Genomic DNA, 15,754 nt, shown 5'->3' on the forward strand with positions numbered 1-15,754 from the left:
TATTAAAACAACAGCAGTATATTCATACACATCCCTCTATATATGTACTTACAGAGCTTTGTTGGAGGCTTTGACCACTGGCAGCAGCCTCAGAAGAGCCTCCTCTGAAGCAGAGTATTTATTCAGGTCAAACACATCCAGATCTTTTCCTGATGACAGTAAGATGAAGACCAGAGCTGACCACTGAGCAGGAGACAGTTTATCTGTGGAGAGACTTCCTGAACTCAGGGACTGTTGGATCTGCTCCACTAGAGAACGATCATTCAGTTCATTCAGACAGTGGAACAGATTGATGCTTCTCTCTGCAGACGGACTCTCACTAATCTTCTTCTTGATGTAATCGACTGTTTCCTGATTGGTCTGTGAGCTACTTCCTGTCTGTGTCAGCAGGCCTCGTAGGAGACTCTGATTGGTCTGCAGTGAAAGACCCAGGAGGAAGCGGAGGAACAGGTCCAGGTGTCCATTTGGACTCTGTAAGGCCTTGTTCACAGCACTCTGGTAGAAGAGAGTCTCTTTTAGTGTTTTAGACTTCTGAGACTTTGATTGTTTTTCCATGAGGTTGACTCCAGAGCTGATGAAGGTCAGATGGACATGAAGAGCAGCCAGAAACTCCTGAACACTCAGATGGATGAAGCAGAACACCTTCTCCTGGTACAGCCCTCTCTCTTCTTTAAAGATCTGTGTGAACACTCCTGAGTACATTGAGGCTGCTGAGATATCGATGCCACACTCTGTCAGGTCTGATTCATAGAAGATCAGGTTTCCTTTCTGCAGCTGCTCAAAAGCCAGTTTTCCCAGAGACTCAATCATCTTCCTGCTCTCTGGACTCCAGTGTGGATCTGTCTCAGCTCCTCCATCATACTTGACCTTCTTCACTTTGGCCTGAACCACCAGGAAGTGGATGTACATCTCAGTCAGAGTCTTGGGCAGCTCTCCTCCCTCTCGGGTTTTCAACACATCCTCCAGAACTGTAGCAGTGATCCAGCAGAAGACTGGGATGTGGCACATGATGTGTATGCTTCGTGATGTCTTGATGTGGGAGATGATCCTGCTGGCCTGCTCCTCATCTCTGAATCTCTTCCTGAAGTACTTCTTCTTCTGTGGGTCAGTGAACCCTCTGACCTCTGTCACCATGTCAACACAGGTAGAAGGGATCTGATTGGCTGCTGCAGGTCGTGTGGTTATCCAGAGGCGAGCAGAGGGAAGCAGTTTCCCCCTGATGAGGTTTGTCAGCAGCACATCCACTGAGGTGGACTCTGCAACATCAGTCAGGGGCTCCTTGTTGTGGAAGTCCAGAGGAAGCCGACACTCATCCAGACCATCAAAGATGAACGCAACCTGGAACTCTTCAAAGCTGCAGATTCCTGCTTCTTTGGTTTCAGTAAAGAAGTGATGAACAAGTTCCACCAAGCTGAACTTTTTCTCTTTCAGCACATTCAGCTCTCTGAAAGTGAATGGAAACATGAACTGGATGTCCTGGTTGGCTTTGCCTTCAGCCCAGTCCAGAGTGAACTTCTGTGTTAAGACTGTTTTCCCAATGCCAGCCACTCCCTTTGTCATCACTGTTCTGATTGGTTCATCTCTTCCAGGTGGGAGTTTAAAGATGTCTTCTTGTCTGATTGTTGTTTCTGCTCTGTCTGCTTTCCTGGATGCTGTTTCAATCTGTCTGACCTCATGTTCATCATTGACCTCTCCAGTCCCTCCCTCTGTGATGTAGAGCTCTGTATAGATCTGATTCAGAGGGGTTGGGTTTCCTGCTTTAGGAATCCCCTCAAACACACACTGGAACTTCTTCTTCAGAGCAGATTTTTGTCGGCAAACTGGGTCAAAAAGTTCTAAATAAACATGACAAATAAGATCAGTCAATACAATACACAGAAAATCTTCAAACTTTTAATTTATCTGAGAATGAGTATTTGAACATGTGTTGTTCTGTGTGTTGAGACATCAGTAAATGTGTCATTTATCCAGCAGGTTAAATCTTTAGAGAAATCCTCTTACTGCTCTGCAGACGGTCAGCCAGCTCCTCCTGCTTCATTCTCCTCAAGAAGTGAACTGTGATCTTCACTAATGCCTCTCTGCTTCTACTCTGCTCCTCATCCTCCCTCTGACTCTGTAAGCATTGTGGGTAATCTGGACTCAGAGCCTTCTGGATCTTCTTCAGCTCCTCCTTCACAAAAGTGACCATGTTGTCCTCCAGCAACTGGAACAGAATACTATATGAATGAGCCAATCAGACTGAAATCATGGAGCCAAACATCAGATCCATGTTGGACACACTGACAATCCACTGGTCTACAAAGTGCAGCATGGAGATGACTGTGAACAGAATAGATGGGAAAGTAGTTGTTGTACATGTACAGACCATAAATATGGAGTCCAGCTGTGTTTGATGCTGCTGGGCAGACTGACCACTGGGAACCTCTGAGCTCTGCTGGTCCACTCTGTGGAGGAATCATGAAGAATGAGCTCACATTCTGTCTGTCCACACAGAGACAAACACAAGGTAAAGCTCCATGAAGTGATGTGTGGATGTGAACAGTGAATCAGAGGACTCCCTGTAGTGGGAAAGCTTTACTAGTCCTGCTGATCCCACTGAGAATCAACAGCTCAGTCTGCAGCTGCTTGGAGCTTTCAGCTCACTTTGGTTGGGTCCCAACAGCTCTCAGCAACCCCTTCAGAAAGCTTTCCCTCCCTGCTGAAGTGCCCTGGAGCAAGGCAGCCAGAGCCAGTGTGTGCTTGGAGCAGACTGGTTGTACTGGGCAGCTCCCAGTGTGAAGGCCTCAGACGATGACTGTACAACATCATCTGATGATTATTTCCCAAAGACAGGGGACAAACTTTCATTGTAGCTTCCAAAAGCTCTGTTTAGTTCAGCGGGAGCGGGATGAAAACAACAGTCCTGCGCAGGGCTCTCGTTCCTACCTCCACTGTGTTCGAGTCAAAGCACAAAGGTGATACCTGCTGGACCAGCTGGTGTCCTACAGACACTCAGAAACACCTCCTCCAACATCCACTGGATCCTGACAGAAAAACACTTGTTTTCTTCAGACTAATGTATTCAGTGATAGTGTTTGAGTCTGCAGTGAGACGGCCTGTCAGAGAGTCAGTGTGGCTGCTGTGGAACAATGTTACAGCTCCCCCTTGTGGCAGCTCTGTCACTCTGCAGGCAGACGTCAGCAGGTGTGTGAAACTGGAAGCTGGATGTAATTTTACCTGAGAGAAAACAGGAAGACTGAAGCTCTGAGCTTTCAGTATGGTTCTCTGACCCAGTCTTTACTGTTTGTGTGATCAGATTCATTCTGCTCTTTCAGAGACAAACTACAGCTGCACTACACTGGAAAACACTGACTTTGGAATATTTGATTTTTCTGGAATATAAAGTGTCAGATTAAAAAATTAGATCTTTTCACCAGATAACATGAGCAGGTTTATTAGGAGAGAATTAATAACAGATCAGTTACTAACATTACTGGGTTGATTTGGTCCTTTTCTTTTTTCTTCAGAAGGTCGTTTTAAACTGACGTCATTAAACACAACGTGTGAGAACGTAATATTTCTACATCAGCCGCCCTGCTCACTACATAATCAGCATCCTGTGAAAAAGCCACATCAGTGGACAGATATTCAGCAATATTCTCCCTTTGTTTTAATAAAGAGCTGCAGGACTGAACTAAAATATCCCATTACACACCTGATGCAGCTAATCAGTCTCATCAGAGACATCAAGAACTGATCCAAGTCTCAAGTCATTCAGCTGAAAACTGGTTATCATCTGAAACATGATGCAGCCTCCACTGAATACTGACAGATACTCACTGTTGGGCTGATGGAACATCATGTTTGAAATCCCAAATGATTCCCCTTGACTTGTCGCTCTTAAAGGACACACAGCTGGGTTCAGGTTCACGTTTCCTATGGATCCAGACAAGAAAATATGTTCTTAGAGCCAGTGCCACTTAGATAAAAAGGATGTGGGTTTGACAGTGTGGCTTCTGACACCAGAACAGCTGCATCAGTGACAGTCATGTTAGAGTCAGAAACTGATTAAAAAGGAGGAGCCGGGCTGCAGGCTGGCTTACAAAGGAACACAGCCAAGGCTAGAGCAGGTTCAACAGCACACTTTAACTGAATGCTGAACACAACTTACTGTTGTTCTGATGGAACATCATGTTTGAAATCCCAAATGATTCCCCTTGACTTGTCACTCGTAAAGGACACACAGCTGGGTTCAGGTTCACGTTTCCTATGGATCCAGACAGGAAAACATGGTCTTACAGTCAGTACCACTAAGATAAAAAGGAGGGTGGGTTTGACAGTGTGGCTTCAGACGCCAGAAGAGCAGCATGACAGTCATCTTAGATTCAGAAACTGATTAAAAAGGAGGAGCCGGGCTGCAGGCTGGCTTACAGAGGAACACAGCCAAGGCTAGAGCAGGTTCAACAGCTTCAAGTGAATACTGAACACAACTTACTGTTGTTCTGATGGAACATTGTGTTTGAAATCCCAAATGATTCCCCTTGACTTGTCGCTCTTCAAAGACACACAGCTGGGTTCTGGTTCAGGTTCAGGTTCAGGTTCAGGTTCAGGTTCAGGTTCAGGTTGGTTCCTGTGAATAAAGGTGGTTTGGTGATCTGAGTGCTGAGCTCTGACATGGAGCAGAGTCATGGACAGTTTGAGATGGCCATCTCACCTCTGAGCTTTGCTCTGGCTCTCATGTTCCCCACACAGAGTGGTTTTAGTGTCCTCACACTGATCCATGCTGCTGAATTCACATCAGCTCACACACTTTCTACCTTCATCTGCAGAGGAAACACAAATCATTCATCTGCACATCAACTCACATCCTCCTCTCCATCATTTGGGCTGTAAAAAGATCAGCTGCTCCTCCGATTGGCTCTGATTCTCTGTTTCACATCAGTCTCAGTTTAATCATTTTTGTCATTAATTGTGTTTCTGGAGTCTCAGCAAAGTTATGCTTTCAAATAAAACAGATTTTAAATTAATACATGCAATAAATATTGCTAAAGGAACATCCTGTCTCAGGGTGATGCAGCCAGAGTTCTGATGAGAACTAACAGGAGAGATCATGTTTCTCCAGTTTTAGCTTCTCTTCATTGGCTCCCTGTTAAATTCAGAATAGAATTTAAGATTCTTCTCCTCACATATAAAGCTCTTAATGACCGAGCTCCATCATATCTTAAAGATCTCATTGTAAGATATTTTCCTAACAGAGCACTTCGCTCCCAAACTGCAGGTTTACTTGTTGTTCCCAGAGTTTCTAAAAGTAGAATGGGAGGTAGAGCCTTCAGTTATCAGGCCCCTCTCTTGTGGAATAAGCTGCCAGTAAATGTCCAGGAAGCAGACACCCTTTCCACTTTTAAGATTAGGCTTAAAACTTTCCTTTTCGATAAAGCTTATAGAAAAAAGGAAAGTTTTTTTAAAGCTTATACTCCCCCCTGAGCTGTCACCTTATCGTGGTGGGGGAGTTTGCGTGTCCCAATGAGTCTGGGAGCTATGTTGCCCGGGGCTTCAAGCCCCTGGTAGGGTCACCCAAGGCAAACAGATCCTAGATGAGGGACCAGACAAAGAACAGCTCAAAAGACTCCTTATGATGAACAAAAAATTTGGACCTCATGATCCCTTGCCCGGATATGGGACACCAGGGCCTCCCCCCGGAGCCAGGCCCGGGGGTGGGGCCCGGCAGCAGGTGCCTGGTGGCCGGGCCTGTGCCCATGGGGCTCGGTCGGGCATAGCCCGAAATCATGACGTGGGTCCCCCTTCCGACGGGCTCAACACCCGTGGGAGGGGCCAAGGGGGTCGGGTGCTATGTGAGCTGGGTGGCAGCCGAAGGCGGAGGCCTTGGCGGTCTGATCCTCGGCTACTGAAGCCAGCTCTTGGGACGTGGAACGTCACCTCTCTGATGGGGAAGGAGCCGGAGCTGGTGCGCGAGGCTGAGCGGTTCCGGATAGATATAGTCGGACTCACCTCGACGCATGGCTTGGGCTCTGGAACCAGTCCTCTTGAGAGGGGTTGGACTCTCTTCCACTCTGGAGTTGCCCATGGTGAGAGGCGCAGAGCAGGTGTGGGCATACTTATTGCCCCCCGGCTGTGTGCCTGTACATTGGGGTTTACCCCAGTGAACGAGAGGGTAGCCTCCCTCCGCCTTCGGGTGGGGGGACGGGTCCTGACTGTTGTTTGTGCCTATGCGCCAAACAGCAGTTCAGAGTACCCACCCTTTTTGGAGTCTCTGGGGGAGGCACTGGAGAATGCTCCTACCGGAGACTCCCTCGTTCTGCTGGGGGACTTCAATGCTCACGTGGGCAATGACAGTGAGACCTGGAGGGGTGTGATTGGGAGGAACGGCCCCCCCGATCTGAATCAGAGTGGTGTTATGTTGTTGGACTTCTGTGCCAGTCATGGACTGTCCATAACGAACACCATGTTCAGACATAAGGGTGTCCATATGTGCACTTGGCACCAGGACACCCTTGGCCGCAGTTCGATGATCGACTTTGTGGTTGTATCATCGGACTTGCGGCCGTATGTCCTGGACACTCGGGTGAAGAGAGGGGCGGAGCTGTCAACTGATCACCACCTGGTGGTGGTGAGTTGGCTCCGCTGGTGGGGGAGGATGCCTTGTTCACGAGTGAGGGACGAATGGAGCGGGAGATTGACGGGCGGATCGGTGCGGCGTCTGCAGTGTTGCGGGCTCTGCACCGACCCGTCGTTGTGAAGAAGAAGCTGAGCCAGAAGGCAAAGCTCTCTATTTACTGGTCAATCTACGTTCCCATCCTCACCTATGGTCACGAGTTGTGGGTAGTGACCGAAAGAACAAGATCGCGAATACAAGCGGCCGAAATGGGTTTCCTCCGCAGGGTGTCTGGGCTCTCCCTTAGAGATAGGATGAGAAGCTCAGTCATCCGGGAGGGGCTCGGAGTAGAACCGCTGCTCCTCCGCATTGAGAGGAGTCAGATGAGGTGGCTCGGGCATCTGGTTAGGATGCCCCCTGGACGCCTCCCTGGGGAGGTGTTCCGGGCACTTCCCACTGGGAGGAGACCCCGGGGGAGACCCAGGACACGTTGGAGAGACTATGTCTCTCGGCTGGCCTGGGAACGCCTCGGGGTCCCCCCGGAAGAGCTGGAGGAAATGGCCGGGGACAGGGACGTCTGGGTCTGGGTAAGCGGCAGATGATGGATGGATGGATGGATAAAGCTTATAGTTGGGGATGGCTCAGGTAATCCTGAAACATCCCATAGTTAAGCTGCTATAGGCTTAGACTGCTGGAGGACCTCATCTGTCACACCTTTCCTCATTTTGCTCTCTTTTTCCCCCTGTTTAATTTCTCAAATGATTTTATGTACATGTGACATTATTGTTGTTGTTAACTTGTGTTTCCCTGTTCCAACAGGTATCCTTTGAATGGTGTTATGGTGTTTTTCCCCCCTCTTTTCCCTCTTTTCTGTCGAGGCGGATGGCCAACCTTCCTGAGTCTGGTTCTGCCAGAGGTTTCTTCCTGTTAAAAGGGAGTCGTTCCTTTCAGTCGCCACAGGCACGCTCAGGACGGGAGATTGGACTGAAGATAAGTTTCGGTGTAATCTGTTGGTTTCCTTAGCTAGGATATTATTTTTTGAATTGGCTCTATATGAATTAATTGGATTATGATTACAATGAATTGAATTCCAATTGGCTTGAATTGGACTATATTATCTAAGTGCTTTGAGATGACAATTGTTGTAATCTGACGCTATATAAATAAAACTGAATTGAATTGAATGAAAGGTAAAACTTACAGAAGAAGCTTTTAAAACTCCAGTTCCAGCAATTTCACTGTTTATACAGAGAAACTTATATTAGAGACACCACTAAAACCTGTTTTTCAGATGATGTTTTCAATAGTTTTTTATTCACAGTTTGAAATATTTAGTTACAAAGAAAAGTGCACAAAAAAATCGAACATATTTCTACTGTGATGGACTGGCTTTTTGTTCAGTGAAGACAAGAAACTTAACACTGAGAAACAAAGAAAAACTGGTCTGACGTGTACCGACTGTACTGGAACACGGAGGTAGTTATGAGGTGATGGAAATTAAAAATCTTGAAAAACCTGCCTGACTCCTGTTATACAGCAGCAAAACCACACCTCCATCCAGGATGTTACTGTTTGTCTTTAAAGGCATAAAAGATAAACAGCAGTGAGTTTCTGTGTCTGACTTCAATGGAAAAAACCACAGTTATTTCCACAAATTCAAACTCAATGTGATTTATTTTGTGAATAAAACAAATAAATCACATTATGTTTCTAATCAATAGCAATGTAAATGATAATCATGCAGATTTATCTTAAAACACAACAGTGATCAAACTGGACCTGAAATTAGAAGTGAACATGTTCCCCAAACATTACAGAGCAGAAACAAACAGGAAAGTTACTGAAGACAAAGTTCAGACTCACAGTTTGTTCAAACCAAGTGTTGAAGAAGACGAGGCTCCACAGACTGAGACACAGGTGAGCTGCTGCTGGAATCAGTCAGAGCTCCACCCCTGATGGGGGCAGGACAGGTAGGAGGGAGGAGCAGCAACAGGATCTGATTTCATCTTTATCTCTGAGTTTAACAGCAGCTTGTAACCTTGTTGTAACATTTCTGATTCGTTTTAAAATTAATGAACAGTTTCATCAGTCTTACTCTCACTCCTGACTCCTATCAGCTGTCAGGTTTGATGCATCCTGGGAGTGGAAATGAGTCGTCAGGTGCTCTGAAAGTTCTTTTTGTCTGGATTGTAGGGGCAGACTTTATGTCCCTACAATGTATTCAAAGTGGTTAATATCAGCAGGGCTGGGCCACATCTGGTGGACTTGTAGCTGAGTTCAGGTCAAAGGAAGCTGCAGATGAGCAATTATTTGCTCGTTCTGTAAATGAGTCCCAGATGCAGCACAACATTTATTTCATTATGCATTGTACTGCAGGAAGACTGTACCTGCCTTTTTAGTTTTAAACTAAACTAAATGTTGTTTAGAGTAAAGATTTATGGGAATAAAGCAGAAGCTGGAAGCAGGAACTGGAATCTGACTGATATCTGATGGTTTACAAGTCAAAGTCCAGAGAAGAACAGAGGTTGTTCAGAGCTGAAACTTTGCTTGGCCAAAGTTACAGGAGTGAATGGCACCAACAATTGGGTCCACAAAGACAGAAAATAAGTGTTCTGGCTCGACCAAGAGAGATCAGGGAGATTTAAAAGCTGATGTTGGAGACTGATCTCCAGCAGAAGGTAACTGGAGATGGAGGCCAAGCACTGCACACCAGGAACCAGTTCTGTGATTAAACATGATTAAACCCTAACAAGGGGAGACCAAAGTATGGTTCACATGACCTCATCAACACTCATCACAGATGATTTTATCTTTAATTATGAATTAATTCTTTGTCCCCCTTCAGAGGAATAAAGGCTGGAGTGGACATTTACACATCTGTCATGTTTGGATCATTAGCTCCAAACAATGCTCAGGTTATGCAGCTCCTTTTTAAAAGCTGCCTTTGGTCTTCATCAATGTTGACTTTTTATGTACCAGAATGTTTGATATGCATCTGTTTTAATTTTATCTTTAACAGATTCTCAGGAACATGAATGCCTACATGTTTCAGGATCCTTCAAAGTTTTCCTCAAGCTGTTATCTGACAGCAGCCTCTGAGAGTTTATCACCTGTATGGCACACACAGGCCAGGAAGATGCTACAGGAATGTTCATTTCAGACAGAGGACAGAGACACTTGAGAATCAGCGCTCACAGGAGATGCGTGTTAATCACTAAAAGTTGTGATTGTTGTTAGGTACTGGAGAGGGCTGGATCCAAAAGCGAACAGGAGACAGAAGGTAGAGGTCAAAAGGGCCAGATTGGTAATGGGACACAGGTGGGAATGGTGAGAGCGCTCCTCCCAGCCTGAAAAAACAACCGGAGACAACCAGCCAGCACCCAGGTACAAACATAACTAAAAGCAGGCAACAAAGGTAATCACCACAGATCGGTCGGTCTCTAGCAAAGTTTGTGAAAAATATTGTTTCAAAGCCCAGCCCCGTGTTTATGTGCAGGATTTAACTCTAATTTACTCACTGTTAACACTTCACTACTTTATTTTATACATTGTGCACTTAAATGACTTTTCTATCTTCTTGTTAGTTTTTATTCATTTCAGTGTGTTATGTGGTGTGAGAAGGATGTGTTCAGATGAAGGTGCTTTTATGAGTCATTATTTTCATAACATCCAGTCAGACTGGATTCTTTGTCAGTGGCGTGACGGCAGAGGGGAAAAACAACAGCAGTCTTACTGTTGTGATTGCACTTGGTTGTGTTTGTGTTCAAAATTCCAGGCCTGAGCAGGTATCCAGGAAGTCAAGGGTAAAGTCTGGACTGCTCCTGCCAGCACATCTGCTGTTCGTCTGCATTCATTAGAGCTGGCCTCTTAAGGACCTGCAGGCCATCCAGACTTTGTCTTTCAGCCTCTGTCGGGTTCTCAGTGATTCTTGTGAAACCGTCCTAGAGTCTTTGGGCCTCATGCAAGAACCGTTCGTACGAACAGATTCATTCTTAAATTGTGTGTATGAGTTATTTAAAGGGGAAATCCGGTATTTTTAGACCTTATTTATGGCACGAAATACGTTTATCTACTCACCGAGAACAGTTTGGCAAAAGTCGGCGCTCTTCGGAAGTTATTTAGAAAACTCGCAATGGACGGGGTATAAAATAAGGAAAAATAAGGCATTATCTGTCTTTATTTCACCAATACTTTAAGAAGAATGAATGAATGAACGTGTACTATAGCTCTGTTAGCTCATAGCACTTGTGGCTATAGGAGAGCTAACGGAGGGATTTCTACACAGGCACTCTACTGGGACCACTTCATCCACACGCCCCCCTGGAGCACAGTTTATTTACTCCTTTCTCTGTGACAGTCGGCTAACTTCACACGGAGTTTGCTACTGCTAGTTTTGTGCAACATTGCAGGATATTTATCAAATTTTGACAATGTGAACGACGACTTTGAGTAAGATGGACGTTCTTACCGGAGTGAATGAGTTGTGCTGCAGCCATGCCTGTCGATGAAGTGGTCCCAGTAGAGTGCCTGAGAGATGACTTTAATGGAAGAAACCACAGTTATTCCCACAGATTGAAACTCAATGTGACTTATTTTTTGAATAAAACAAATAAATCACATTATGTTTCTAATCAATAATAATGTAAATGATAATCATGCAGATTTTTTGGGGGGAGGGGGCTGCTCTATGGAAGGCATGCTGTGTTTTGCACAATATTGCCATGAAAGAGGGTCTCCCACTACCTGAACCAGCCCAGGCAGACCAGAAGGTAGTGTGATGCCCCATCAAAGTGCCATCATGATGAGGCAACAACTGAGGAGCCTCATTAGAGGAGCAAGTGTTTTATTTGACACCCGTCACATTGCTTTTGAATACTCTAGTAAATATGTTGATGATTAATCTGTTTTACGGTTGAAGGGAGCTTCTGTTTCTGAGCCTGACAGAATCTGTATCCCCTGTCTTTATAGCTTATTTTATATTTTATCACCAGCTGTTCTTATTCCACAGATACTTTAGGAGTACATTGCCACCATCCTGTTTTCTTTACATGAAAAGTCCAAAATTATTTTAGTTAACAACAGCGTCCTCTTTTCCAGTGATTTGTTCTGTTTCTTGTGAAAATATAATTTGCCAATAAGAAGCTTATCCTCATATATTCTGCAGTCTGTGCTAACTTTTTAGGACCTGGAGATAATTATGCAAATGAGGTGAGGTCAGGGGGAGGTGAACACTTTGTGAGCTAATAGTTGAGATTTTACGGATATTGAAGAAGGTTATTAAGACAACTCTCGACCAACGAGAATTTATCCAAAAGAATATGAAAAAGTTGTTCTATACAAGCTCAAAGGCAGGTATCCAGCTCTTTCAAGCAATAGACAGACAAACTTCTTCTTCGATGAAAAGCAGCTGTTTACAACATCGAAGGTAAGACGCACCGAACTTTTTTTAAAAATCCATTTCACAAATCTGACGGTGAAAACAAAGTGAAAAGATAAAATAAATGCCAGCCCTTACATTACACCAAAGGCTTAACAGCAAGATCAACAATAATTTTTGGCCTTAAGGCGTTTTGACGCCAGTATTTCCAATTCAAGTAGAAAACATGCTTCCAGAAGATTATTTTACTTATTTTTTCTTTGTGTGATTATGTGGTTCTTAATAATTTTGATTGACTAAAACAATGGAATTACTTTTGTAGGTATATATGTTCTATATTTTCAGAGATTGTTATAATTTGCAAATAGAAATGGTTGTGGTTGTTGCACAGTACAGTAGATAAGTTATGTTGTGGTTAACAGTTGCGGGTTGGTTGTGCATCAATTGATTAGTAATACCTTAAGGCTCCAGCAGGGGGAAGCACGTCTCTCTACCTCACTTATTACATATGAGTGAAGTGGAGAACGAGTGTCGTGCATTTTCCTTAATCTTCCCTCATTACTCTGCCTATTTTAAGGGCAAAACTATTACTGTGCTGCCTTTTCATATCACAGTTGTACAGAGTGATAGTCTCCATATAACATGTCCCTATACTGAGGCTTAAGTCGTCAGTAACTACAACTATTGAGGTCTAAATGACTTCTGTTATTATGCTATTGTGTCTAAATCCAGTTTATTATTTACAGTTTATTACTTAATAACTAGTGTGGGTTAGGGTTAGAAGGTTCAGTGTGGTTCTTTCTCATACTACAAAGTACAATGTTGTTCATCGTTGAAACTTGATTAGAAGTGGATAAATAAGAAGTAAGATTTAAGTCAGTTTGATAGAAGGAATTAATTTTATAGCAAAATCCGTATTTGTGCATAACTTATAGTGGTAAGCTTATTTTCGGGTTACTGAAGAATAAGTGCAGTTCTTTCTCATAGTAGGTAATACAACAAAGTTTATTATCTAAACTTGTTTAGAAATAGATAGATTTTGGGTTTTGCGGCTTTGCTTTGCGGTAAGACGTATTGCATCACTTCCTGTTGCTTTGTGTGTGCACTGTGACATTTCTTGCTCCTCTTGAACTACTAATAATCACCTTGTTTCTCCCTATAATTTACACATCTTGCATAGTTAACTCTATCGCATACTTGTTAAATTCTAACGCTCACTCTTACAGATATTTAGTCTTTATTTTTCACTTTTTAGCGGTGTGTCTGGTTCTCTAGCTAGCATGACTACCAGTTCTCTTCCTCTATCTCCTGCTTTCACCTGCTCCGTGTGTCAGATGTTTAGTTACTCCTCTGCCTCCTTTAGTGGTAATGGTACATGTAACAAATGTAGTCTTTTTGTAGTTTTGGAGGCAAGGTTATCTGAATTGGAAGCTTGGCTCTGCACTGTTGAAAACCACCCGATAGCGAGCCAGGCCCCTTTAGTCAGTGCGGAGCCACCTAGCGTAGCTAGCTCTGTTAGTCGTCCCCGAGCAGATCCCGAGCAGCCGGGACTTAAGAGTGGCTGGGTGACTGTCAGGAAGAGGAGTCATCGTCCTAAAGTCAAGCCCGTGGTTCACCATCAACTTGTCCACGTTTCAAATAGATTTCCCCCACTCAGCGACACACCCGCTGAGGACAAAACCCTGGTAATTGGCAGCCCTATAGTCAGAAACGTGGCATTAGCGACACCAGCGACCATAGTCAAATGCATTCCAGGGGCCAGAGCGGGCGACATAGAATCCTATTTAAAACTGCTGGCTAAGGATAAGCGTAAATACGGTAAAATAGTTATTCACGTCGGCGGTAATGACACCCGGTTACGCCAATCGGAGGTCACTAAAACTAATGTTGCATCGGTGTGTAATTTTGCCAAAACAATGTCGGACACCGTAGTTTTCTCTGGACCCCTGCCAAATCTGACCAGTGATGACATGTTTAGCCACATGTCCTCATTCAATCGCTGGCTGTCTAGATGGTGTCCAGCAAACAACGCGGGCTACATAGATAATTGGTAATCTTTCTGGAGAAAACCTGGTCTGATTAGGAGAGACGGCATCCATCCCACTTTGGAAGGAGCTCTTCTAATTTCTAGAAACATGGACGAATTTATTAGTCATCCAAAAACATGACAACCCAGGGTTGAGACCAGGATGCAGAGTTGTAGTCTTACACACTTCTCTGCGGCTTCCCACCGTATGCTGCCCCCCCCTCAATCAAAAAACACAAAAGGAGCAAATCCTCTTGTGCAAAAAAAATTTAATACAAAAACTTTAACTGAACAAAAACATCAAACTATTAAATGTGGTTTGCTGAATATTAGATCTCTCCCTTCGAAGTCTCTGTTAGTGAATGATTTGATTTGTGATCATCATATTGATATATTTTGTCTTACAGAAACCTGGCTGCAGCAGGAGGATCATGTTAGCATTAATGAATCAACTCCCTCTGACTATTTAAATGTTCATGTTCCTAGAACCACAGGCAGAGGAGGAGGAGTGGCAGCTATCTTCAGATCAGGGTTACTAATCAGTCCTAGACCCAAGATTAGTTTTAGCTCTTTTGAATCTCTGAGTCTCAGTTTTTCCCACCCAAAGTGGAAATCACAAAAACCTCTTCCACTTGTTGTTGTGTATCGTCCACCTGGCCCTTATTCTGAGTTTCTGTCTGTGAGTTTTTATCACAGTTAGTGCTGAGTACAGATAAAGTCATTTTACATATAAATGGTGTCTGTCAGAGAATGCTGTAACCAGATTTAAAGAGTTGATTTCATCATCCTTTTTTTCACTGCCATGTGCTGATATGACAGAGGACGGCTACCTAAATTTTACTCCAGTAGAACTTGACTCTCTTATTGACAGCACTATAGCTTCAATGCGTACAACACTGGACAATGTTGCCCCTCTGAAAAGGAAGGTAATCAGTCAGAAGAGGTTGGCTCCTTGGTATAACTCACAGCTGCGTGCGTTAAAGCAGACTGCAAGAAAGCTGGAGAGACAGTGGCGTTCCTCTAATTTAGAAGAGTCTCAATTAGTCTGGAAAGATAGTTTAATAACGTATAAGAAAGCACTTCGTAAAGCTAGAACTGCTTATTATTCATCATTGATAGAAGAGAATAAGAATAATCCCAGGTTTCTTTTCAGCACTGTTGCCAGGCTGACAAAGAGTCCGAGCTCTGTTGAGCCATGCGTTCCTTTAACTCTCAGCAGTGATGATTTCATGAGATTCTTTATCAATAAAATTGTTTCTATCAGTGAGAAGATTAATGGAATCCTTCCCACTATTATCACTGATGTATCATCAAGTGCAGCAGCTTTAGAAGTATCTTTATAACCTGATTTGTATTTAGACAGCTTCTGCCCAGTTGATCTTTCTGAGCTAACAACAGCAATAGTCTCTTCTAAACCATCAACTTGTATTTTAGACTCAATCCCAACCAGACTGTTCAAGCAGGTTTTCCCCTTAATTGACACTTCCATATTGGATTTGATCAATCGGTCTTTGTTGACAGGATATGTCCCTCAGACTTTTAAGGTTGCTGTAATTAAACCTTTACCTAAAAAAACTACTCTTGATTCAGAAGTGTTGGCTAATTATCGACCTATATCCAATCTCCCTTTTTTGTCTAAAGTTCTTGAAAAAATAATTGCAGTTCAACTTTGTGATCATTTTGAAGAGTTTCAGTCAGGATTCAGAGTGCATCATAGCACAGAAACAGCACTGGTGAAAGTTACCAATGATCTCCTCTT

At 43.8% G+C, this 15,754-nt stretch overlaps 2 protein-coding genes across 3 annotated transcripts in view; both read right to left on the reverse strand.

Moving 5' to 3' along the window:
• The window catches only part of LOC140295871 (NLR family CARD domain-containing protein 3-like), a 41,561-nt gene extending 39,522 nt beyond the window's left edge, over positions 1–2,039 (reverse strand). Inside the window, exons 1-2 of the mRNA XM_072379687.1 lie at positions 2,002–2,039; positions 53–1,835 (exon numbers count right to left, since the gene is read on the reverse strand). Of these exons, the coding sequence (XP_072235788.1) occupies positions 53–1,835; positions 2,002–2,038 (1,820 nt within the window). The 5' untranslated portion in view covers position 2,039. The remainder of the gene's footprint in view (positions 1–52; positions 1,836–2,001) is intronic.
• The window catches only part of LOC140292301 (uncharacterized), a 148,407-nt gene extending 139,914 nt beyond the window's left edge, over positions 1–8,493 (reverse strand). The window contains exons 1-3 of one of the 2 annotated variants that reach the window (XM_072379477.1): positions 8,456–8,493; positions 4,694–4,802; positions 4,475–4,609 (exon numbers count right to left, since the gene is read on the reverse strand). In XM_072379477.1, the coding sequence (XP_072235578.1) occupies positions 4,475–4,609; positions 4,694–4,761 (203 nt within the window). In that variant the 5' untranslated portion in view covers positions 4,762–4,802; positions 8,456–8,493. Of the gene's footprint in view, positions 1–4,474; positions 4,610–4,693; positions 4,992–8,455 lie in introns of those variants that run through there. The other variant, XM_072379478.1, reaches the window with a different exon arrangement.
• Between the last annotated feature and the right edge of the window lie 7,261 nt (positions 8,494–15,754).

Source organism: Leuresthes tenuis, unplaced genomic scaffold (genome assembly GCF_036924035.1).
Source record: "Leuresthes tenuis unplaced genomic scaffold, fLeuTen1.0.hap1 SCAF_1, whole genome shotgun sequence".
NCBI classification, from domain to species: Eukaryota; Metazoa; Chordata; class Actinopteri; order Atheriniformes; family Atherinopsidae; genus Leuresthes; species Leuresthes tenuis.